The sequence below is a fragment of the Oncorhynchus tshawytscha genome, linkage group LG01 (assembly GCF_018296145.1).
Source record: "Oncorhynchus tshawytscha isolate Ot180627B linkage group LG01, Otsh_v2.0, whole genome shotgun sequence".
NCBI lineage: Eukaryota > Metazoa > Chordata > Actinopteri > Salmoniformes > Salmonidae > Oncorhynchus > Oncorhynchus tshawytscha.
The window spans coordinates 64,861,364-64,888,112 of NC_056429.1; the positions used below are offsets into that span (position 1 = coordinate 64,861,364).

The 26,749-nt window shown below is 43.9% G+C and overlaps 1 protein-coding gene across 1 annotated transcript in view; it reads left to right on the top strand.

Annotated features, from left to right (window-relative positions):
- Positions 1 to 26,749, top strand: part of LOC112254905 (glutamate receptor ionotropic, delta-1) — a 453,280-nt gene that overhangs the window by 336,560 nt on the left and 89,971 nt on the right. Inside the window, exons 6-7 of the mRNA XM_024427867.1 lie at positions 17,536 to 17,709; positions 21,396 to 21,557. Coding sequence (XP_024283635.1) covers positions 17,536 to 17,709; positions 21,396 to 21,557 — 336 coding nt within the window. The remainder of the gene's footprint in view (positions 1 to 17,535; positions 17,710 to 21,395; positions 21,558 to 26,749) is intronic.

Consider the following 26,749-nt stretch of genomic DNA (forward strand, 5'->3'; position numbering starts at 1 on the left):
AATTTGCCAATCTTGGTGTTCTCTGGCAAATGCCAAACATCCTGCACGGTGTTGGGCTGTAAGCACAACCCCCACCTGTGGATGTCTGGCCCTCATACCACCCTCATGGAGTCTGTTTCTGACCGTTTGAGCAGACACATGCACATTTGTGGCCTGCTGGAGGTCATTTTGCAGGGCTCTGGCAGTGCTCCTCCTGCTCCTCCTTGCACAAAGGCGGAGGTAGCGGTCCTGCTGCTGGGTTGTTGCCCTCCTACGGCCTCCTCCACATCTCCTGATGTACTGGTCTGTCTCCTGGTAGCGCCTCCATGCTCTGGACATAGCTGTGGTACATTGACCATATACCACAAACCCCTGAGGTGCCTTATTACTATTATAAACTGGTAACCAACATAAATAGAACAGTAAACAAGTATTTTTGCCTCATATCCATGGTATTTTGTCTTATCAGCAATCAGCATCCAGGACCCAAACTACCCGGTTTATAATATGTAATATATAACAATAACTCTGAATAGCACCACCTCTTGCTAATGCTTCTGCCTCTGTAAGTGACAAGCTATAAAGTTCCACACTGTTTCGAATGCCCCATGCAGCATGACATTGTGAGTGCTATGTGTTGTGACAGGGATGTAGGCAACCGTTTTAGCCAGGTAATCTCCAGGCCTTGTGTTCTCCGCCTGTGTGTCCCCCTGGTCCCTCGGATGCCTTTGAGCCAGACATGCTGTCATCAGGAGAGGAGGGGTTATCTCTGTCAGTTCTCAGCCCCTGGGCCTCAGCGTTAACTAGGACATGGAGGCAGCAGGGAGGTCTCATGTCTCATTCATCAGCCACCACGACCAGCTGTGATAATCTAAATCAAATCAAATCAAATTGTATTTGTCACATACACATGTTTAGCAGATGTTATTGCAGGTGTACTTAAATGCTTCTGTTTCTTCCTCCAAGAGTGTAGTAATATCTAACAATTCACAACAATACACACAACATAAAAGTAAAATCATGGAATTAAGGAATATATAAATGTTAGGATGAGTAATGTCGGAGTGGCATAGACTAAAATACAGTAGAATAGAATACAGTATATACTTATGAGATGAGTCAAGCAAAAATATGTAGACATTATTAGAGTGACTAGTGTTCCATTATTAAAGTGGCCAGTGATTTTAAGTCTATGTGTATGGGGCAGCAGCCTCTAACGTGCAGGCTTATGTACCAGGGTGGAAGCCGCCTAGTGATTGCTATTTAACAGTCTGAAGGCCTTGAGAAATAAGCTGGTTTTCAGTCTCTCGGTCTCTGCTTTGATGCACCTCTGTACTGACCTCGCCTTCTGGATCATAGCGGGGTGATGGCAGTGGCTCGGGTGGTTGTTGTCCTTGATGATCTTTTTTGGCCTTCCTGTGACATCGGGTGCTGTCGGTGTCCTGGAGGGCAGGTAGTTTGCCCCCAGTGATGTGTTGGTCAGACCGCACCACCCTCTGGAGTGCCCAGCAATTTTGGGCAGTGAAGTTGCCATACCAGGTGGTGATACAGCATGACATGAAGCTCTCAATTGTGCATCTGTAAAAGTGTGTGAGGGTTTTAGGTGATTTCTGTGTTGGTGCACCATTTCAGATCGTCAGTGATGTGTACGCCAAGGAACTTGAAGCTTTTCAACAGCTCCACCGTGGTCCCGTCGATGTGGATAGGGACATGCTCCCTCTGCTGTTTCCTGATCAGCTCCTTTGTTTTGTCGACATTGAGTGAGTGTCATGCCTGCGCCCGCTCTCCCCCCTGGCACTCGAGGGCGCCAGGCTGCCCAGCACTACGCACTCCTGCCACCATCATTACACACCTGCTTCCCTCGTCACGGGCATCAGCGATTCATTGGACTCACCTGGACTCAATCAACTGTGTCATTACCTCCCCTATATCTGTCTGTTTCCCAGCTCTGTTCCCCACTTCTGCATTAATTGCCGTTTCTCGTTTTGTCTTACCCGGTTCTGAAGCTGTTCTTGTCCTGTTCCATGTCTGTGCAATATTAAATATTCACTCTCCGTACCTGATTCTTTACTCCAGCGTCGTGTCTTACAGTGAGAGGTTATTTTCCTGGCACCACAATCCCAGGGCCCTCACCTCCTCTCTGTAGGCTGTCTCATGATGGTTGGTAATCTGGCCTATTACTGTTTTATCATCTGCAAACTTGATGATTAAGTTGGAGGCGTGCGTAGCCACACAGTTATGGGTGAACAGGGAGTACAGGAGGGGGCTGAGCACGCACCCTTGTGGTGCCCCTGTATTGAGGATCAGTGAAGTGGAGGTGTTGTTTCCTACCTTCAACACCTGGGGGCAGCCCGTCAGGAAGTCCAGGACCCAGTTGCACAGGGTTTGGTTCAGACACAGGGCCTGAGCTTAATGATGAACTTTGAGGGTACTATGGTGTTGAATGCTGAGCTATTGTCAATGAACAGTATTTTTACGTACATATGTATTCCTCTTGTCCAGATAGGATAGGGCAGTGTGCAGTGTGATGGCGATTGCATCGTCTGTGGATCTATTGGGGCGATAAGTAAATTGAAGTGGGTCTAGGGTGTCAGGTAAGGTAGAGGGGATATGGTCTTTAAAGCCTCTCAAAGCACTTCATGATGACAGAATTGAGTGCTACGGGGTGATAGTCATTTAGTTCAGTTGCCTTTGCTTTCTTTGGTACAGGAACAATGTTGGACATCTTGAAGCAAGTGGGGAAAGCAGACTGGGACAGGGAAAGATTGAATATGTCCGTAAACACCCCAGCCAGCTGGTATGAGTGGCTAGGGATGCAGTGTGGTCCGGCAGCAAGGGTTAACGCGCTTAAATGTCTTACTCACGTCGGACATGGAGAAGGAGAGCCCATAGTCCTTGGTAGCGGGCCAAGTCGGTGGCACTGTGTTATCATCATAGCTGGCAAAGATGGTGTATAGTCTCTATACTGACGTTTTTCCTGTTTGATTGTCTTACGGAGGGAATAACTACACTGTTTGTACTGGTTCGCACTTTCAGTGTTGGTGTTCTACAGTCACTGTTGAAGAAAGTCATAGCAGAATGGGTTCATATGAAGTTTAACTGGTGAGAAAGGCAATGATAGGAGAGCTGAAGTAGAGAATGGATGGACAGGAGAGAGGGAGAGAGAAAGGAGAAGAACTGAAAAGTCTTGAAGAATATAAACCATGGTGCAGAGTAAAAGAGATGGATTGCTGCTTCAATCTTCAGCAATTGTTGATAACAATTTTGGAAAGTCTTCCACTTTTTTCAATACAAGACAGGATCAGTTACCAATCGTTGATTGATGTATGAGGGAGGGTGTAACAAGGTATCCTTCTCTCTAAATCATCAGCCAAACCACACAGAGAGGGGTGGTTGACACTGTTTGCTCTATATGGATGGATGACGGAGTCAAACAGGATTAGTTTTTTCTACAAAAAGAGAGGAGGTGACACCTGAGTCTGTGTGTGATGGATTAGAGGGAGGCGCGTTGCGTGACAGCCAGAGTCAAGAAGAACAGGGATGATATGACTGATTTTCTGTGGTAACCACCCTCAAAATGTTTGAATAGAAACAGTTGTTGACACTATCTGTGAAACAGCAGTAGGCACGGTGGAGGAGAGAAATAAAACACATCACACTACCCAAAGACAGGATTAAAAATGTTTGATTAGGAATGTGTATTTTACATTAACATAGTGAGACAAAAATCGCTAGTAAATAATCTGTCAGAAATAGACAAGCACTTTATAGTTAACCATAGTATTGTTTGCTCTATCACATAGGCCTACTTTAATTACCCACTACTTTGAGCTGCACAATATATATGGTGATCTGTTATAATTAGAGCTATCAAATAATTAAAATAAGTAATTGTGATTATTCACATGATTTTTTTGTAGCTAATCATGATAAATCGCAATATAATTTGCTCAAATCTGTCCGAAAGAAAGATGTTTCCATTTAAAAAGCAATGCATTGAGTTACAGGCATACTATGCTTTGATTGTAATGTTTATGAACTGTAGGTCGACTGCCTCTTATCAATATTCCTGAGGTTTAACAGTTGTGTGCACAAACACACACCCACAAACACACAAACCCCCCCCCCACTTGGCGTCCTACCTGGGCGCGTACCTTACCTGGTTGACTGGGGTGCCGGCAGTGGATGGCCATGAGGGCTGGGTTCAGGAAGTCTCTAGCGGGGACCAAGCACTTCTCCTCCGGGCCATGACCCTCCCAGTCAACCAGGTACTGGAAACCCCTGCACCGTGGTCGAACACTCGGGTGGCGTCTCACTGTTTTATGCCGGATGGCCATCGATGACACTGGGAGGAGGGGTGGGCCTGGAAACAGAAGACAAAGGGCTGTGAGACACGGGCTTAATCCTAGACACATGTAAAGTAGGGTGAATACGGAGAGTACGGGGTAACAAAAGACACACAGCAGTGGGGCTAATGACTCTAGAGATGGGGAATGGGACAATGAAACGGGTGGAAAGTCTACGGGACCACCCCAAGGGGCAGGTCCCTGGTGGAGAGCCATACCCTCTGCCTGAGCCGATATCATGGAGCAGGGGTCTGGTGGCGATCCACTTGTTGCCTATACCTGGAAGTGGTCTTCAACAGAGTGGCCGGGCTCTCTTCCAGGTACGGCGACAGAGGCGGATGAACATCTGGGCAGAAGGATTGCTGACTTCCTCCTCTTGCTCGGGGAAGAGTGGAGGCTGATATCCCAAGGAACACTCGAAGGGCGAGAGACCCGTGACAGAGCAAGGAAGGGTGTTGCGGGTGTACTCAACCCATACCTGTTGCTGACTCCAGGTGGTAGAGTTGGCGGAGACTAGGCAGCAAAAAGTCATCTCTAAGTCCTGGTTGGCTCCGACTGGTCGTTGGACTGGGGTTGGAGTCCGGAGGTCAGGCTGGCCAACGACCAAATGAGCGTGCAGAACACCTTCCAGAACCGGGACGAGAACAGCGGACCCCGGTTGGAGACCATGTCCACCAGGAGTCCGTGGATCCAGAAGACGTGCTGCACCATAAACTGGTCCGTCTCCTTGGCCGAGGGTAGTTTGGGGAGAGGAATGAAGTGGGTCGCTTTGGAAAACCGGTCGACCACAGTCAGGATGGCTGTGTTGCCCTCAGACGAGGGGAGACCCGTGATGAAATCCAGGGATGTGACCAGGGACGGTGAGGGACAGGCAGTGTTTGGAGAAGACCAGCCGGAGCTTTCCCGAGGAGTCTTGTTCTGTGTGCAGACCGGGCAGGCGGCAACATCCGGAAACATGGTAGGCCACCAAAAGCATTGTCGCACGAAGGCCAGGGTTCAACGAGAGCCCAGGTGACAGGCAAGCCTGGAGGAATGGGCCCACTCCAGGACAGCAGAGCAGCCAGCGGAGCGGACAGCGCCAGGCACAAACACGCGGTTATCTGGGCCCCCCCTCCCAGGGTTCGGCTGGGACTGCTGCGCCTCCCGGACCTGTTTCCCTATACCTCAGCTGAGTGCCGTTGCCAGGTACGAGGTGGGAAGGATGGTCTCGGGCTCCGGGGTGGTAACCGTGGGTTTATAGCTGCGAGACAGGTCATCCGGTTTGATGTTCTTGGACCCCGGCCGGTAGGAGAGGGAAAAGTTAAACTGTGTAAACAGCAGGGCCCATCTTGCTTGCCTGGATTTGAGGCGCTTGGCGGTACGGAGATAGTTCAGGTTTTTGTGGTCGGTCCACACAATGAATGGATGTTCCGCGCATTCTAGCCAGTGTCTCCATTCCTCCAATGCCATCTTCACTGCGAGAAGCTCCCGATTCCCCACATCATAATCCGTTGGACTGCCAGATGGTGAAGCGTGATTCATCACTCCAGAGAACGTGTTTTCACTGTTTGTCGATTTTCACCAAATATGTTGTTGTCTGCTCACACTATTAAAATCATCCCACAATCAAACAAACAGCTTATGAAGCTGACTTAGCAAACAGATCAGATATTGAAACATTTTTTTATCGCTAATCAATATCCCAAAAGAGCACAAATGTTTTTCTGTACATCATCATTATTCTCTCTTTTGTGGAACCAATATGATGGGCTATGGCAGGCCAAACAATGTTGTAGTAGTCTAGTATGTGGTGCGGGAATAATGACAAGTGAACCTGGAGAGTGTTGTGTTCACAAAAAGGGAACCAGACAGCGAAATTGCAGAAAACTGAACTCCGGCCACCTCTCCAGATTGTCTCACTTCAGTTCGCTTCAGGGGTTCTTTTGAGGGGTCTGAGTTCCATTGGAGTATTCCCACTGCACAAACAAATTTAATTCCCCAAAATTGTCTGAAGAGACCAAGTACTCAGGCAACGGAATGATCAGATGTTCTATAAAAGACTCACTACAAACCACACAAAACAGCTTTTGGCTGTAATCGACTGTCACTGATGGCGTGCACAATGGTGATATCCACCAAAAGAGGACACAGATTATTGGTGCGTAGACACGCCAGTAATCTGTACTGTTTAATTATCTCATATGATCTGTGCACACCTAAGACATTTTTTGCCTAGTAGGGGGTAATAGTCAAGTAGTCATTGTTATTATAATTATATTATAATTATTATTACTACTACTACTACTGCATGAGGCTATAAAACTGCCACAGCAAATTGATTTCTGCAACCAGTCTGCCAAATCCATCCATTACGTACGCTTCTCCCTCTCAATCATTGCTTCTTTAGGATGCTTTAAAAAATGTATATTTTGCTTTGCATATCATCAAACTTAAAGGATGTTGTCCTCTGTGCTATTGAAAACCCACCCGAGCCACCTGCGCAACGCCATCTCCTCCCAAGGAGCCTCCATTGGTGGCACGAGGAATCGCTTCGGGGTCTTATGGAGGGGGTCCAAACATTGGCTGAAAACCATGACCAGGCGTTGGACATGCTGCTGGAGCAATTAGCAGAGTCGCCCCACCGGCCACTAAACCTTCCCGGGAGGCCCGATTACCGTCCCCCGGAACACTTTCATGGAAAGCCGAGCACCTGTCGGGCGTTTTTAGCTCAGTGTGCCCTAATTCTCAAGCTTCAGTCCTCCTCATTCCCCTTGGATCACTCCAAGATAGCCTCCAAGAGGTCCTGGATGACAGGAAGCTTGGCACCAGTGATGTACTGAGCCATTCACACTACCTTCTGTAGTGCCTTGCGGTCGGAGGCCGAGCAATTTCCATACCAGGTAATGATGCAACCAGTCAGGATGTTCTCAATGTTGCAGCTGTAGAACCTTTTGAGGATCTGAGGACCCATGCCAAATCTTTTCAGTCTCCTGGGGGGGAATAGGTTTTGTCATGCCCGCTTCATGACTGTCTTGGTGTGCTTGGACCATGTTAGTTTGTTGGTGATGTGGACACCAAGGAACTTGAAGCTCTCAACCTGCTCCAATGCAACCCGTCGTTGAGAAGGGGGGCATGCTCGGTCCTCTTTTTCCTGTAGTTCACAATTATCTCCTTTGTCTTGATTACGTTGAGGGAGAGGTTGTTTTCCTGGCATCACACAGCCAGGGCTCTGACCACCTCCCTATAGGCTGTCTCGTTGTTGTCGGTGATCAGGCCTACCACTGTTGTGTCATCGGCAAATGTAATGATGGTGGTGGAGTCATGCATGGCCATGCGGTCATGAGTGAACAGGGGGTATAGGAGGGGTGTGAGCACGCACCCCTGAGGGGCCCCTGTGTTGAGGATCAGCGTGACGGATGTGTTGTTACCTACCCTTACCACCTGGGGGTGGCCCGTCAGGAAGTCCACGATCCAGTTGCAGAGGGAGGTGCTTAGTCCCAGGACCCTTAGCTTAGTGATGAGCTTTGAGGGTACTATGGTGTCGAACGCTGAGCTGTAGTCAATGAATAGCATTCTCATATAAGTGTTTATTTTGTCCAGGTGGGAAAGGGCAGTGTGGAGTGCAATAGAGATTGCATCATCTGTGGATCTGTTTGGGCGGTATGCAAATTGGAGTGAGTCTAGGGTTTCTGGGATAATGGTGTTGATGTGAGCCATTACCAACCTTTCAAAGCACTTCATGGCTACAGACTTGACTGCTACGGGTCTTTAGTCATTTAGGCAGGTTGCCTTGGTGTTCTTGGGCACAGGGACTATGGTGGTCTGCTTGAAACATGTTGGTATTACAGACTCAATCAGGGACGTGTTGAAAATGTCAGTGAAGACACCTGCCAGTTGGTCAGCACATGCCTGGAGCACACGTCCTAGTCATCCGTCTGGCCCCGCAGCCTTGTGTATGTTGACCTGTTTAAAGGTCTTACTCACGTTGGCTACGGAGAGCGTGATCACACAGTCGTCCGGAACAGTTGATGCTCTCATGCATGTCTCAGTGTTGCTTGACTCGAAGCGAGCATAGATTTAGCTTGTCTGGTAGACTCGAGTCACTGGGCAGCTCGCGGCTGTGCTTTCTTTGTAGTCTGTAATAGTTTGCAAGCCCTGCCACATAAGACAAGCATCGGAGCCGGTGTAGTGTGATTCAATCTTAGCCCTGTATTGACGCTTTGCCTGTTTGATGGTTCGTCGCAGGTTATAGCAGGATTTCTTGTAAGCTTCTGGGTTGGAGTCCCGCACCTTGAAAGCGGCAGCTCTACCCTTTAGCTCAGTGTGAATGTTGCCTGTAATCCATGGCTTCTGGTGGGGTATGTACGTACAGTCACTGTGGGGATGACGTCCTCAATGGACTTATTGATAAAGCCAATGACTGATGTGGTGTACTCCTCAATGCCATCAGAAGAATCCCGGAACATGTTCCAGTCTGAGCTAGCAAAACAGACCTGTAGTTTAGCATCAGCTTCATCTGACCACTTTTTTATGGATTGAGTCACTGGTGCTTCCTGCTTTCATTTTTGGTTGTAAGCAGGAATCAGGAGGATAGAGTTGTGATCGGATTTACCAAATAGAGGGCGAGGGAGAGCTTTGTACGCGTCTCTGTGTGTGGAGTACAGGTGATCTAGAATTGTTTTCCCTCTGGTTGCACATTTAACATGTTGATGAAAATTTGGTAGAACTGATTTATGTTTCCCTGCTTTAAAGTCTCCAGCCACTAGGAGTGCCGCCTCTGAGTGGGTGGTTTCCTGTTTGCTTTTGTCTGTGATGGTAAATAAACAGCTACGAAAGGTATAGCTGAAAACTCTCTAGGCAAGTAGTGTGGCCTGTAATTTTTTCACAATATACTCTACTTCAGGTGAGCAAAATCTAGAGACTTCCGTAGATTTCATGCTCCAGCTGTTTACAAATATGCACCGACCTCCTCCCTTGTCTTACCGGAGTGTGTTGTTCTATCTTGCCGGTGCAGCGTGTATCCCGCTAGCTGAATATCCATGTCGTCATTCAGCCACGATTCTGTAAAAAAAATTGATGTTCTGTTGGAAGGATATTTGTGATCATACCTCGTCTAGTTTATTGTCCAATGATTGCACGTTGGCGAGTAGTATTGACGGTAACAGCAGCTTTCCCACTCGCCTTTTCCGGATCCTGAACAGGCATCCGGCTCTTTGTCCTCTGTACCTGCGTCACTTCCTCTTGCAAATAACGGGGATGTCGGCCCTGTCGGGTGTTTGGAGAATGTCTTGTGCGTCTTGCTTGTTGACGAAAAAAGTCTTTGTCTAATCCGAGGTGAGTGAACGCTGTCCTAATATCTCTTTTTTGCCGTAAGATACGGTTGCAGAAACATTATGTACACAATACGTTACAAATAACGCAAAAAAAAACATATATTAGCACAATTGGTTGGGCGCCCGTAAAACTGCTCCATTTTCAGCGTGCATAGATACACAGGCTTTATTCATGGTCAGTGGAAGGTCATTAGTAAAAATAGAAAACAATAATGGTCCAAGCCGGCTGCTCTGTGGATGGTATACTTATCAACCTTAATTTGCATTAGAGAGGCTTTCATTAAAGAACACCCTCTGTGTTCTACTAGATAGGTTACTCTTAATCCGTTATAAGGCACAGGATGCAGATCTATAACACCTCAGTTTTTTCAGCAATAGGTTATGATCAATAATAGCTGCACTGAAGTCTAACAAAACAGCTTTGACAATCTTCTTACTATGAATTTCTTTCAGCCAATCATCAGTCATTTGTGTCAGTGTCAAGTGTGTTTTTAATTTGTTTTCTGTAAAATAACTTTGTATCTGGTCAAACTGATTTTTCCAAAAGTTTGCCAAGTTGTTACCAGACTTGATTGGTCAGCTGTTTGAACCATTAAAGGTTGCAGAATGACCTTTGCCTCCAGGCTTAATAGAAGACGTGTCAGACAGGAATTGCAACGTATTCCGCTACCAACATCAGCAATTTAGGAAACTATGCAGTATTTTTTTATGTATTATGTCTTACACTGTTACCACAGGAAATCTCAAGTCTTATTACATACAGCCGGGAGGAACTATTGGATATAAGAGCAACATTAACTCACCAACATTACGACTTTCCCGAAGCGGACCACCACCCAGGACAATGGATCCGATCTCAGCAGGCGACCCAAAACAATGGTGCTGCAGAAGGGGCAGACGGAGCGGTCTTCTGGTCAGGCTCCGTAGACGGGCACATCGCCCACAGCTCCCGGGTATACTACTAGCCAAGCTAGACGAAATCCGAGCAAGGTTTGCCTTCCAGAAAGACATCAAAGATTGTAACATTCTCTGTTTCACGGAAACATTGCTCACTCGGGATACGTTATCAGAGTCGGTAAAGCTACCTGGTTTCTTCACGCGTCGCGCCGACAGAAACAAACATCTCTCTGGTAAGAAGAAGGGCGGGGGTGTATGCCTAATGATTAACGAGCCATGGTGTGATCATAACAACATACAGGAACTCAAGTCCTTTTGCTCACCTGACCTAGAATTCCTTACAATCAAATGCCGACCGCATTATCTACCAAGATAATTGTCTTAGATTATAATCACAGTTGTGTACATCCCCCCCAAGCAGACACCTCGACAGCCCTGAAAGAACTTCATTGGACTCTATGTGAACTGGAAACCACATATCTTGAGATTGCATTTGTTGTAACTGGGGATTTTAACAATGCTAATCTGAAAACAAGGCTCCCTAAATTTTATCAGCATATCGAATGCGCAACCCGGGCTGGAAAAATTCTGGATCATTGTTACTCTAACTTCCGCGACGCATACAAAGCTCTCCCTCGCCCTCCTTTCGACAAATCTGACCACAACTCCATTTTGTTGCTCCCAGCCTATAGACCGAAACTAAAACAGGAAACGCCCGTACTCAGGTCTGTTCAACGCTGGTCCGACCAATCTGATTCCACGCTTCAGGATTGCTTCGATCACGTGGACTGGGATATGTTCCGGATAGCGTCGAACAACAACATTGATGTATACGCTGATTCAGTGAGCAAGTTTATTAGCAAGTAGATCGGTGATGTTGTACCCACAGCGACAACTAAAACGTTCCCCAACCAGAAACCGTGGATTGATGGCATCATTCGTGCAAAATTGAAAGCGCGAACCACTGCTTTTAATCAGTGCAAGGCGACCTGAACATGTCCGAATACAAACAGTGTAGCTATTCCCTCCACAAGGCAATCAATCAAGAAAACCAGCCCCGTCCAGACCCCGATGTCTTTCTCCCAGACAAAATAAACAACTTCTTTGCTGCTTTGAGGACAATACAGTGCCACCGACACTGACCAGCTGGCTGGTGTGTTTACGGATATATTCAATCAATCCCAGTCTGCTGTTCCAACATGCTTCAAGAGGGCCACCAATGTTCCTGTTTCCAAGAAAGCTAAGGTAACTGAGCTAAATGACTATCGCCCCGTAGCACTCACTTCCGTCATCATGAAGTGCGTTGAGAGACGAGTCAAGGATCATTTCACCTCCACCCTACCTGACACCCTAGACCCACTGCAATTTGCTTACTGACCTAATAGGTCCACAAATGACGCAATCGTAATCACACTGCACATTGCCCTAACCCATCTGGAAAAGAGGAATACCTATGTAAGAATGCTGTTCATCGACTACAGCTCAGCATTTAACACCTTAGTACCCTGCAAACTCGTTATTAAGCTCGAGACCCTGGGTCTCGACCCCATCCAGTGTAACTGGGTCCTGAACTTGATCCGCTGATCCTTAACAGTGGGGCCCCACAAGGGTGTTTTCTCAGCCCTCTCCTGTACTCCCTTTTCACCCATGACTGCGAGGCCATGCACTCCTCCATCTCAATTATCAAGTTTGCAGACGATACTACATTGGTAGGCTTGATTACCAACAACAACGAGACGGCCTACAGGGAGGAGGTGAGGGCCCTCGGAGTGTGGTGTCAGGAAAATAACCTCACACTCAACGTCAATAAAGGAGATGATCATGGACTTCAGGAAACAGCAGAGGGAGCACCCCCCTATCCACATCGACGGGACAGTAGTGGAGAAGATGGAAAGTTTTAAGTTCCTCTGTGTACACATCACGGACAAACTGAATTGGTCCACCCACACAGACAGAGTGGTGAAGAAGGTGCAACAGCTCCTCTTCAAACTTAGGAAGCTGGTGAAATTTGTCTTGTCACCAAAAATACTCACTAACTTTTACAGATGCACAATCGAGAGCATCCTGTCGGGCTGTATCACTGCCTAATACGGCAACTGCTCCACCCACATCCGCAAAGCTCTCCAGAGGGTAGTGAGGTCTGCACAACACATCACCGGGGGCAAACTACTTGCCCTCCAGGACACCTACACCACCCGATGTCACAGGAAGGCCAAAAAGATCATCAAGGACAACAACCACCTGAGCCACTGCTTGTTCACCACGTTATCATCCAGAAGGCGAGGTCAGCACAGGTGCATCAATGCTGGGACCGAGAGACTGAAAAACAGCTTCTATCTCAAGGCCATCAGACTGTTAAACAGCCACCACTAACATTGAGTGGCTGCTTCCAACATACTGACTCAAATCTCTAGCCACTTTAATAATAAAAAATTGGATGTAATAAATGTATCACTAGTCACTTTAAACTATGCCACTTTATATAATGTTTACATACCCTACACTACTCATCTCAAATGTATATACTGTACTCTATACCATCTACTGCATCTTGCCTATGCTGTTCTGCCATCGCTTATCCATATATAGTTTTATGTACATATTCTCATTCATTCCTTTACACTTGTGTGTATAAGGTAGTGTTTGTGAAATTGTTAGATTACTTGTTAGATATTACTGCATGGTCGGAACTAGAAGCACAAGCATTTCGCTTCACTCGCATTAACATCTGCTAACCATGTGTATGTGACCAATAACATTTGATATGATTTGATTTTGATTAACCATCTAAGTTGTCAGTACCAGGTGGCTTGTCCTTATTTATAGATAGCAACAAAAAATATCACCTCTTCCACACTCACTTTGCAGAACTCAAAACTACTGTGCTTAACTTTCATTATTTGGTCTGTTATGCATGAATATGAAGCAATTTGCTTATCTTGTCAACAAAAAAGTTATTAAAGTGATTGGCAATATCAAAGGGTTTTGTTATGAACAAGCCATTTGTCTCAATGAAGGATGAAGCCGAGTTCACTTTTTTGCATATAATATAATTTAAATTACTCCAGAGCTTTTTACTATCATTCTTTATATAATTTAACTTTGTTCCATATTATAGTTTCTTCTTCTTTTTCTTTAGTTTAGATTTCTCAATTTACTGTATGTTTGCCAGTCTGCTGTGTTGTCAAACTTATTTTCTACTCTTTTTGCCTCATCCCTCTCAGCCATAATTCTTTCAAATTCATTATCTATGGTGATTTGGCAGTTCTAACAGTCAGTTTCTGGATGGGCACGTGCTTATCAGTAATTGCAAGAAGCAGTTTCATAAATGCTTCAAGTGCAGAGTCAGGTTGTTCCTCATTACACACATCAGAAGAACAAATATTCTTCGACATAGGATTCATTGCAAAACCTGTTGTATGATCACTTATACACAATTTTATGTCCGGTCGTTGGAACTTGTTTTTTTCTAGATATGGCTATTATATTTACTGCATCCGATGGGTGTGGATACTACGTTAGAGCAGATTCATGCAGCATTAGTAAAGATGTGATCAGTATACGTGGATGATTTAGTTCCTGTTCTGTTTGTAAATACCCTGGTAGGTTGCCTGATAACCTATACCAGATTGCAGGCATTGGTTACTGCTTGAATCTTCTTTTTGAGTGGACAGCTTGATGACAACAGTCAATATTTATGTCATCCAGAACATATACCTCTCTGTTGATATCATATACATTACACACACATTGAGCATTTTACACATATAGTCCAAGTACTTACTTTTAGTATTCAGTGGTCTATAGCAACTTCCTACAAGAATGGCCTTTAGTTGAGGCAGATGAACCTGTAGCCATATTACTTCAACTCCATCTGACATGAGATCCTCTCTCAGCCTAATAGGAATATGACTCTAGGCATACATGGCAACTCCTCCTTCATTTGCATTTCTATATTTCCTATATATTCTATAACCATAGCTACTACTGCATCATCAAATTAATTATCTAAGTGTGTTTCACCAATGGCCAGAATATGAATGTCTTCTGATGTTAGTAAGTTCTACATTTCATGAACCTTGTTTCTCAGGCTACATACTTTAACAGTATGGGCTATGGGCTATGTTCAGTACTTTTCTGGGTTGCTTGTTTGTGAGAGGCTGATCCAAGTTAGACATATTAGTGACATTTACATTTGAGGCTATGGTACTGAGGGAGCTGCCAACAGTGGGCTTCTTCAGTTTCAGTGCAAACAGTGTAATTCAATTCTATGGGCATATGATTATTGCTGACAATACCCTCGAAGTTAACAGTTAAACAAGCATAAATTAGGTTACTTACATTGACTTTACTTATTTCTCTGGGGTATAATACAATTTATATATCCTCTGTTGCTTATTATGACAGGGAGGACTGGAGTGCTACCAAACCCAGACTGTCAGTCTCTTAAAGGGATACTTCATGATTTTGGTTATGAGGCCCCTTATCAGATGAACTCGTGGATACCATTGTTATGTCTCTGTGTCCAGTATGAAGGAAGTTAAGAGGTAGTTTCGCGAGCCAATGTTAACTAGCATTAGCACAATTACTGTAAGGCTATGGGTATCTGCTGCCAGCATGCTAGCAGATACCATAGAATTCCAGTCATTGCACTAACACTAGTTAGCAATTGCGCTGGTGATAGTTAGCAACTTCCTTCAAACTGCACGCAGAGACACAAAAATGGTATCCACGAGTTCATCTGACTCTGAATAAGTAGATAATGGGCCTCATTGCCAAAATCCAGAAGTATCCCTTTAATCAGTTTGCTATGTTGTTGGAGATAACCCTGGACCCTTCTCTTTTAAAGATGATGAAATATTGCCGCTCCAGAATCTCCCATATGTGTTCAATTGCGTTGAGATCTTGTGACTGTCTCAGTCACCAGATCTCAACCCAATTTCACTCCTATGGGGGATTCCTTAGACAGCATTTCGTCATCAACAAAACATCAAATTATGGAATTTCTCATGAACGAAGGGTGTTGCATCCCTCCAAAATTGTTCCAGAAACTTGTAGAATCTATGCCAAGGCACGTTGAAGCTGTTCTGTGGTGGCCCAAAGCCCTATTAAGAAACTTTATGTTGGTGGTTCCTTTATGTTGGAAGTTACCTGTATGTGTCTACTAGTCAGAGCTAGCAGATTAGCAATGGTAGAGGCAAGTGATAGTGTGTGCTGTTGGGGGGAGGGAGGGAGGGAGGGTAAGATGGCTAGATAAGAGTACAGTACCTCCCAGTCCTTCTCCAAGTCGCAGAGCTTCTCAGCATACATGTCTAAAGCTTAAAAAAGTGTTTTAACTCCTAATTAAATCTCTATGGTGATCACCAGGATTTCTTAATTTATATATCATGATAGATTAATAACGTTGACTGAGCGGCATATTGAGGATAATTTAGCTGTCAGACAGGCTTGATTTGGTTAATGTATTTAGAGGATGTGTGCAATTGAAATACATATTTTTGGTTTCCATGCTTAAGTAGGTCACCTCAGGGCAGCAATAGGAGCTTTGGTAGTGTTTTCCTCTCAAAGTGTATGTCCACACTGAATGCATAAACAGCTGATCTCCTGAACACATTCATTCAATCTGATATACAGCTCTGTAATGATGGCTTTGACCTGCACTGAAATTGTATTATACAGTAATACACAGTCCAGAATGTTAGTCACACACTGTGTTAGAGTGCCACCAGACTAATCAACAAACTCAAAGGGTACCCCACCAACGTTCTTCCCCTGCATACCAAAACGTGTTCTCTCCACATTAAAATATGAAGACCTAGCACTTAATGCTCTGTGCTTTTCTTTCAAACTACTCGCCTGTGGTCATTTATGTCTTGTTAGCAAAATGGCTCCATCAAGGTCACTGCAGGGTCAAGTGATGTCACAGCAGTCATCTGTAGTGGAACGTTCTAACAGGTCAAGACAGGAAGGACAATCCTGGAAGTGAGGTCATAACTAAATGACTCCTACAGCATATTCCACCTGGTTAATGCACAACAGCACCTCATGAATATCCATTATTTACAGTTGACTGGCTGTTTGTATGACTCATAGTGTAGTGTTTCTGCTGTATAAAAATTGAGGTGCCTCTTTCTAAAAGCAGTAAAGCACACACCTACTGAATTATCCATGAGGTGTGGTGCTTGTTGCATAACAGTTATGTATTTCTAAAAGGAATTGATAAGTTTGGACAGTGAGATAAATAGGGCGAAAGTGCCAAAGAGAGTGAGATAAATCAACACAAAGGGAAAATGAAGTAGAGGGAGAAAGCGAGACAGACAGACAGCTAACGAGAAACATAGGCAGGGAGATGGAACGTCTGATAGAGAAAAACAAACTTGGACAGATCAAAAGAGAGAGACAGAGAGATAGATAAACACAGATAAGTTTGACCCGTCAGTTGTCTCATTACTGTGGTGTTTGATCCGAGTGCTGGTTGTCTGTCACATCAACATTGACCTCTGTCCTGCTCCTGAGTCAGACCAGCAGCTCTAGGTCTCATCGCTATTGATCTGACCGTTCACAGGTCACCCTCTGTCTGACCCTGAACGCATTCCTCTCATCCATCACCCTTGCCGGTACACATGAGTAGGGAGGTTCCTATCCACAACTTTATGGTGTACGTTCTGGGATTCTAAGAAATTGAAGGAGAGTTTTTACTTTGTCAATTTTCCAAAGGAACTGATAGATATCGGACATTAGTGATGATCCCCAATCCATTTTCAGCTGAAAATTAATTGAAATCCTGACCTTGAGAAGAGTGTTTATTGCATGTATTTCTTAATGTGTATATTGATTAATCATACTTAGTTGTCACACAAACTGTACCTAGTCCTATAATTCCTATGTGAATCAACAGCTTAAGACAAGTTCATAGTGGGAATTTACAAAGCAATTCTTAGATTTATTTTATGGTTTTGACCATGAACCCTCCCACCCCACCTTCTCTTTTTTTGTCGCAGGAGGTGAGTGACACAGAAATCATGGAGCTGGTCCACAGTTCGTTGGGCCGGATGACCGTCATACGGCAGATCTTCCCTCTGTGGAGAGACACCAACATCCGCTGCATGAGGAACAACCACCGCATCTCCTCTCTGCTCTGTGACCCCCAGGAGGGCTACCTGCAGTCCCTGGAGGTCAGTGTGAAGGATAGGACTTTATTACTCTATTTGACCATCAGCCCCGTCACCACCCTGTCATCACCGTAACACTGTATCCACACCATCACAGAACGCTTTGTCATTCACCCAACATCACCCCATATATTGACAAGACATGACCATAACCATGACAAAAGCATTTCTGAAGGTCGGCGAGAGCGATTTGCCTGTCAGCGCTGTCACAACATTGAACATCATCATCATTCTAACACTGTCATTTCCTTCACACATCCCTCCAATGTTAAACACCTCAGTCTGTCATCACTATTCTGACACAGGAACACAGATTTCTAATGTTAAAAATGACTTAGAAATGTTCTCCGTAGTCATCTAGTGTGCAATGACCGTGACTTACTATTCCAACTCCATAGCTAGCATAGAACACTGTTCAGGACAGATGGTAAAATCATGTGGTATTATTTTAGACTTTATCTCTCAATTATTAATGTGAAAAAAGGTGAAGCACTGGCTAATGCCAAGTATTTGTAAGAGAGAAAAAAAGTGCAGGCAAGTGCTTTTCTTTTCTGATTTAGACGTGTTACCTGTGCTGGATAAAGCACTGGCCACTTATCTATCCCCTTCCAAATCATGATCATGATACGTTAGTACACCAGACCCTTCTTTCTTAGGATTCATCAAGTGATGCATAAAGCCTTAAGTACACCAGCCAGACCATCATAAAGCTTTAGAGAAAACAAATGCTTTAGGTGTTGTATGTGGGCATTTCCTTCTCTTCATGGTGATGTATCCTAAATAGGTATACAAATGTATAAAAATGCAATATCCTTCTTTAAATATTTGTGTATAATTCTAAACACTGGTCATTTTTATATGGAGTAGAGTTCAGTAGAGTCCAGTACAGTATAGTACAGTACAATACAGTGTACTCAACACTAGTGTGCTCTACTGTGTACTGTACCGAACTCTACTGTACTGTACAGTACTCTACTAAACTATACTTTTCTTTACTGTACTGTATTTTACTGTGCTGTACTGTACTGAACTATACTCTACTTTTCTTTACTGAGCTGTACTTAACTATACTATACTGTCCTGTACAAACTTTTGAACCCAACTGTGTTTTGTTACTACTATGATTTCCCATTGTACCCAATTTAATTGCAGAAATTCCATTACCGATCTTTCTGAAAATTTCGTTAACGATTTGGTAATGGAATTTCAAGTTTTAACCACTTAATAATTCATAAACAAAATGATATCAGTAAAAACACTATACCTAATTGATATGTCTACCTTTTAAGTTCTGTGAACTTTCATTATCCTCCCTCCTTATGAGGGAGAAACATTTTAAAATAACTTAAGGATATGTGGGTTTTTGGTAATGGAATTTCAAGGCCCAAGGCAAAGTTTCTTAAACCTACAGAAGACAGAAAAATGTATCCAAAACTAAATATACAGTGCCTTCAGAAAGTCTTCACACACCTTGACTTTTCCCAATTAATTAAAAATGAAAAGCTGAAATGTTTTGGGTCAATAAGTATTCAACCCCTTTGTTATGGAAAGCCTAAATACATTCAGGAGTAAAAAAGGCTTAACAAGTGACATAATAAGTTGCATGGACTCATTCTGTGTGCAATAATCGTGTTTAACATGAGTTTTTGAATGACTACTTCTCTGTACCCTACACATACAATTATCTGTAAGATCGCTCAGTCAAACAGTGAATTTCAAACAAAGATTCAACCACAAAGACCAGGGCGGTTTTTCAATGCCTTGTGAAGAAGGGCACGTATTGGTAGATGGTAAAAAAGAAAAATCATACATTAAATATCCCTTTGAGCAGGGTTTCCCAACTGGCGGGCCGAGTGGTTTTATTTGCCCCCTCCAGGTTCTCTGATAAAAAAATAAAAAATAAAACAACAAACATTTTTGGGGGGTCATACAATACCTTAAAAACAACAGGAAATTAGCTCCAAGTGATTTCCACCATGATCGGGAGTCTCATAATTCACCTTTCAGCAGGACATAAACCTAAATGAAAAGGCCAAATGTATGCTGGAGTTGCTTACCAAGATGACATTGAATGTTCCTGAGTGACCTACTTAGTCTTGACTTAAATAGGCATGAAAATGTACTGCAAAACATGAAAATGGCTGTCTAGCGATGATGAACAACCAACTTGACAGAGCTTGAAGAATTGTAAAAATAATCATGTGCAAATATTGTACAATCCAGGTGTGGAAGGTTCTTAGAGACATATCTAAAAAGACTCACAGCTGTAATCAATGCCCAAGGTGATTCTAACATGTATTGACTCAGGGTTTGAATGAATAAATATGATATTTATGTATTTCATTTTCAAAACATTTGCAAACATCTCTTAAAAACATTTTTTCACTTTGTCATTATGGGGTATTATGTGTAGATGGGTGAGAAAAAATATATATTTAATCCATTTTGAATTCAGGCTGTAACACAATTAAATGTGGAATAAGTCAAGGGTTATGAATACTTTCTGAAGGCACTGTAAGTGTTGATATTATTTGTCAGGAGTCTTTACTTTAACATTATTGTGTTTCTGGTAGATGTTTTCTAAGACCCATTTTCCATCTGTTTGAAAAGAAATCAAAGCCTTTGCTTATTCCACGTTTTTAGGATGGAAAATGGTTGAAAATGTATATATGCCTTCATTTAACAAATATATATATAGATGTGGCTTTCTTTTGACACCCAATTTGACATGCTCTTATGAACATCACATGTTGTTTCTCATGGGTCCTTTTATATGGAAATTACCTAGTGTGTTTATGTTTTAGCTAAATTTAAAAAAATGGATGCATTTTGTAAACTCGATTTACCACCGTCACATTCATTTCAACTCAACAAGTGTGTTTTCCTCTATACCCAATATGACCATGTGGATTGAATGTCCAATTGAATCCTCTATGAAATGAGGAAAACAATAATTGTACATGTATTGATCTCATGGTGAACCATGATAGAATACAGGAACAGAGATCTGAGGAATGGTGTCCTTCAGCAAATTTTTCTCCTTGTGTCATTGCTGTACCCTGCCATTCATACATGCCTTTGTTGGTCTATATCGAAAGCACTTTGGACATAGGCAATCCATTGTGCCTATTTTTATTCCAAATGAAAATGCCAGGGAATGTGTTTGGGCTTCTCTTTCTCCAGTGGGCCTTCAATAAATCACAATCACAGTTTCCTACAGACAAGTTAGAAAATATATACCGTGGGTGTAATTGTGAGTAATGATCTGTGGCATTTCAACAGACATGTCTTTTTCTATCATTAGAAAACTTGAGGTTATCTTTCATATCTCTCGTATGTAACTTAAAAGTGGTCATTGCAGTGTCAGACTGGGTCTTTACTGCTCCCCAGGTGTCAACCACTATGGGTCTGTTTCTCCCTTTCATTCTGTGGAAATGCTTATTCCCTACTGAGCCATTTATTTCCCCTGAACCTCACAGGGGCAGAGGCAGAGAGGAACCGCTTTTGTGTTGGTCTTGTAAACTTTCACAAGGTTCAACAATTGATTTTGAGCATCTCGTTTTAGCTCTAACAGTTTTTGTGGAGTTTTCCCCTGCCAGATCTCAAACTAGTTCATTACCTGCATGACGCTGCTGATTCTGCTCAAAACTTTTTTATAGAAGATGTTTTATTGTGTTGTTTCTTCCCAGGTCTCCAACTTGTACCTGTATGACAGTGTGCTGATGCTGGCCAATGCCTTCTACAGTAAGCTGGAGGACAGAAAGTGGCATAGCATGGCTAGTCTGAACTGCATGAGGAAGTCCACCAAGCCCTGGAATGGAGGCTGGTCTATGCTGGACACCATCCAGAAGGTAGGACACAGACTAACTCATGTGGTGTCTTAATGGATTCCTTGCATTTTTTTCACATGTACCTCAACTCTTTGAATACAGATGTACAAGGAGAATGATTTAGTATTTTGTGTTTAGATTCAAGTTTTATTTGTCGTACGTGCAGGATTCACATGGTATACACCGTCAAACTAAATGCTTCCATGCAGTCTCCTTGGCATGCCAATTTTCTTCAGCTGCCTTAGGAAGTAGAGATGCTGTTGGGCCCTCTTGACAAGAGTGGTGGGGTTGTTGGTCCATGTCAAGTGCTCGGTGATGTGGGCGCTGAGGAGCTTAAAACTGCTGACTAATGCAGTCCCTTTGATGTGGATCAGTGGGATGTTCCTTCCTCTGCTTCCTGAAGACAACAATCAACTTTCAGGGCTCCCGAGTGGCGCAGTGGTCTAAGGCACTGCATCACAGTGCTAGAGGCATCACTACATCACTGACCCTGGTTCGATCCCAGGCTGTATCACAACTGGCCATGATCAGGAGTCCCATAGAGCGGCCCGCAATTGGCCCATCGTCGTACTGGTTAGGGTTTGGCCGGCGTAGGCCGTCATTGTAAATAGGCAAGTCCGTTAAGAACAAATGCTTATTTAAATAAAGGTTAAATAAAAATGTAAAAAAATTTAAATCCTTTGTTTTGCTGACATTGAGGGAAAGGTTGTTGTCTTGGCACCACAATGCCACTTCACTTACCTCCTTCCTATAGGCTGACTTGTCATTTTTGGTTATCAGGCCTACAACCGTGGTATCATCAGCCAACTTGACGATGGAGTTGGTGTCGTGCAAAGCCACGCAGTCATGGGTGAACATATGGAATACAGCAGACGGCTGAGAACACACCCCTGGGGGGCCCCTGTGTTAACAGTCAGGGTTGAGGAGGTGTTGTTGCCAATCCTCACAGCCTGTGGTCTTCCCTTCTGGCCGATAGTAATTTGGGCATGTCACCTTGTTTTTCTTGGGCCCTGGGAGGATGGTGGTCTCCTGGGACAGAGAAATGTTGAAGATGTCAGAGAAAACGCACGCCAGCTAGTCAGCACACACTCTGAGGACCTTTGCCAGGGATGGCATCTGGGCTGGTGTCTTTGTGAGTTTTCACTCTCTTGAAAGTTTTCCTCACGTCGGCCTTGTATAGCGAATGCACCTGGTCGTCCAGAGCACAGAGTATCTTCCTGGATACCTCGAAGCGAGCATAGAATGTGTTAAACTCGTCTGGGAAGGAGGCTTAGGTGGGCACCACACAGCTGGATTTGCCTTTGTTGTCCATTATTGTCTGTAGTCCTTGCCGCATGCGTCACGAATATGAGTTGTAAAACATCAATACAAGTTTGCTCCGCACACCACTGAGTAATTGAGGTTTGTTCTGTTGACATTGAATGCTGCAGTACGTGATCTCCGAATGGTACGGATATCTCCGTTCATCAACGGTTTTTGGTTGGGGTTTGTCCGTATTGTTATTGTGGGTACAACATCATCAACATATTTCCTAATAAAGCCTGTGACTGACGATGTATATTCTTCAATGTTGATGTATGAGTATCCTTGGTGGATGAATCTTTGAACATATTTCAATCAGTATTCTCAAAACAATCTTGCAGCATTTGGTCTGCCTCCTCTGTCCAACGACTCACTATTCTCTGTGTTGGTGTCTCCCTGTTGAGGAACAGGGAGATGTGATCTGATGGTCCAGCAGGTTGTTTCTTCTTGTGGGGCAGGATACATTTTGGTGATAATTGCTTGGTTAAAATCACCCACGACAATAAAGACTGCTTCCGGGTGAGAGGATTCTTGCTGGCTAATTATCTTGTACAGTGACTTACAGGAGCAATTGCGATATGCCTTGCTCAACGGCACATCGACAGATTTTTTACCAAGTCGGCGCAGGGATGCTGGCCCAACGCTCTTAACCGCTATGCTACCGACCGCCCCAAATCGCATGAACAGGAGCTTGAGATGTTTTCAATCTCAGTGCACCGGGTATTGTTGATGAGGAAACACACCCCTCCCTCCTACTCTTACCAGAAGCTGCCTTTCGATCCATACGGAAAATGGAAAAGCCATCTGGTTGAGTCGACTATATCGTCCGTAAGCCATGTCTCTGTAAAAAACAAAGCCATAGCATTCCCTGATGTCCCTCTAAGATTGAGGCCTTCCTCTGAGTTCATTAAAAAAAATCCAGCGATTTCACATTTTAATTAACAAAAGTGTTTTTATTAAAATATTGAAAGGAAAAAGGACCTATTGTATGACTAATTGTTTTCTTATGAAGTCATGATGACACTGCCTTGTTGACTAGTCATGATTTCACTCTACTGCTCACCATTCCCTGAGAAACCAGATGATTTTGAAATGTTTTACGTACTTTGCACATCATCTAATGGACATCACTTTGCACCAGGCACCTGCACGGATAGGGCTCTACCTGTGCAGAGCACATGCCCCTTTGCCCTTCCACTCTCCCAAATGCCCTTTTTGGTGGTGGTATAGTTTCCCACAAAAAAAAAAAAATTGTATGCATTTTGTATCATGGTTGTTCGGAATCCACTACCAGCTAGTCGTTGTCAAGTTCGCCACCCCCCTCCCCGTCCATTGGTTGCATCTGATGATCTTCCATGTACTGAGCGTGTGCGCGCCTGGTTGCGACTTTTTCCCAGTCTGCCCTGTATGGTGGTGTCCAAACAGGCTTGAGAGATGCTGTCACCGGTCGAGTCTGTGTAGCTAGCTACCTAGTTTAAATATCAACAGTACTGCCACAGCAGCATAACATTTGATTAACACTTGATAACACTTGATTTAGCCTACATCATCATCAATATTCAGTCTAGTTGGCTGATATGTACAGCAGAGAGAGGCAGAAATACATAGAGATTAAAGGTCTTCACGGGTCCATTCCGAAATGGATCTGGGGCTTTCCCACCTGAACCCGATATGCATAAATAAATAAAAAAATATAATTTCTAGACGCGTTCCCGAACGGACCCGAGGACAACTAGACCCGTTCTGTATAGTCCGGACCCAGACAAGATGTGATCTGAGTAAGGGAAGCAGCTACTTCATTTTTGGGTATTCGGGTACAGATGGATCCGTGAAGACCTCTAATAGAGAGATAAATCACAATCAGTAAAATATATTGAGCTAATTTACTAGCAGATTTACTAGCAAAAAAAAAACGTTTTTCATTTTGAGCACCTGCCCCCTTGAAGGTCTGTGCACGGCCCTGATTGCACCCCTTTTTCTACAGTAGATGTTCTTATCAGCACATGTTCCTGTCGTTGACTTAAAATCAATGGTCTGTATAGAAATTGAGCTGGTAAGCTTGGTGGTCCAGCTAGTTGGACCATACAGTGCATTCAGAAACCATTCAGTGCATTTTGCTCATTTATAAAATATAGAAAACTGGAATATTGCATTTACTTAAGTATTCAGACCCTTTACTCAGTAGTTTGTTGAGGCACCTTTGGCAGCGATTACAGCCTTGAGTCTTCTTGGGTATGACGCCACAAGCTTGGCACACTTGTATTTGGGGAGTGTCTCCCATTCTTCTCTGCAGATCCTCTCAAGCTCTGTCAGGTTCAATGGGGAGCATCGCTGCAAAGCTATTTTCAGGTCTCTCCAGAGATGTTCGATCAGGTTCAAGTCCGGGTTCTGGCTGGGCCACTCAAGGACATTCGGAGACTTGTCCCGAAGCCACTCATGCATTGTCATGGATATGTGCTTAGGTTCGTTGTCCTGTTGGAAGGTGAGGTCCTGAACGCTCTGGAATAGGTTTTCATCAAGGATCTCTCTGTACTTTGCTCCGTTAATCTTTCCCTCGATCCTGACTAGTAACTCAGTCCCTACTGCTGAAAAACACCCCACAGCATGATGCTGCCACCACCATGCATCACTGTAGGGGTGGTGCAAGATTTCCTCCAGACGTGATGCTTGGCATTCAGGCCAAAGAGCTCAATCTTGGTTTCTAAGAGTCTTTTAGGTGCCTTTTGGCAAACTCCAAGCAGGCTGTCATGTGCCTTTTACTGAGGAGTGGCTTCCGTCTAGCCACTCTACCATAACAGCCTTTTTGCAGGAGTGCTGCAGAGATGATTGTCCTTCTGGAACGTTCTCACATCTCCACAGAGGAACTCTGGTGCTCTGTCAGAGTGATCATCAGGTTCTTGGTCACCTCCCTGACCAAGGCCCTTCTCCCCCGATTGCTCAGTTTGGCCAGCTCTAGGAAGAGTCTTGCTGGTTCCAAACTTATTCCATATAAAAATGGAGGCCACTGGGTTGTTGGGGACCTTCAGTACTGCAGACATTTTTTGGTACTCTTCCCCAGATCTGTGCCTCGACACAATCCTGTCTCAGAGCTCTACGAACAATTCCTTCGACCTCATGGCTTAGTTTTTGCTATGACATTCACTGTCAGCTGTGGGACCTTATTTTGACAAGTGTGTGTTTTTCCAAATCAAGTCCAATTAATTTAATTTACCACAGGACTCCAATCAAGTTGTAGAAACATCTCAAGGGGGATCAATGGAAACAGGATGCACCTGAGCTCAATTTCGAGTCTCATAGCAAAGGGTCTGAATGCTTATGTGCATAAGGTTCTGTTTTTATATTCGCAAACATTTCTAAAAATCTGTTTTCACTCTTTCATTATGGGGTGTTGTGGGTAGATTGTTGAGGATAATTTTTTTATTGTATCACTTTTAGAATAAGGCTGTAACGCAAAACAATTTGGAAAAGTAAAGGGGTCTGAACACTTTCCGAATGCACTGTATTAGCCATATCGTATGAGTTTATAAAGTATCCTTTCCATATCACCTCATATAGATGCATCAGCATTTGGATGCATTTGTACTCCGTTGGCACTGAAGCATAGGTTGCATTGTAGAGTACTTTTTTAAAATGTGGACACAGACATGTTCAGCAATCAACTTAGATGATTGCTGAACATGTTATAGACCACCCAAAGCATATTGGAGATTTGAGCTTTCCTCAGTTCCTGCCTTTTAAGGAGTTTTTCCTAGCCACTGTGCATCTGCCTCTGCATTGTTTGCTCTTTGGGGTTTTAGGCGCAGGTTGACATTTATTTTGGTGTCTTGTCCTGAAGGCAGAACTGAGCGATTTCCCCTTAGATAGGCCAGATGCAAAGTCAAAATTGACTACATTGTAAAAATGTATTAAAA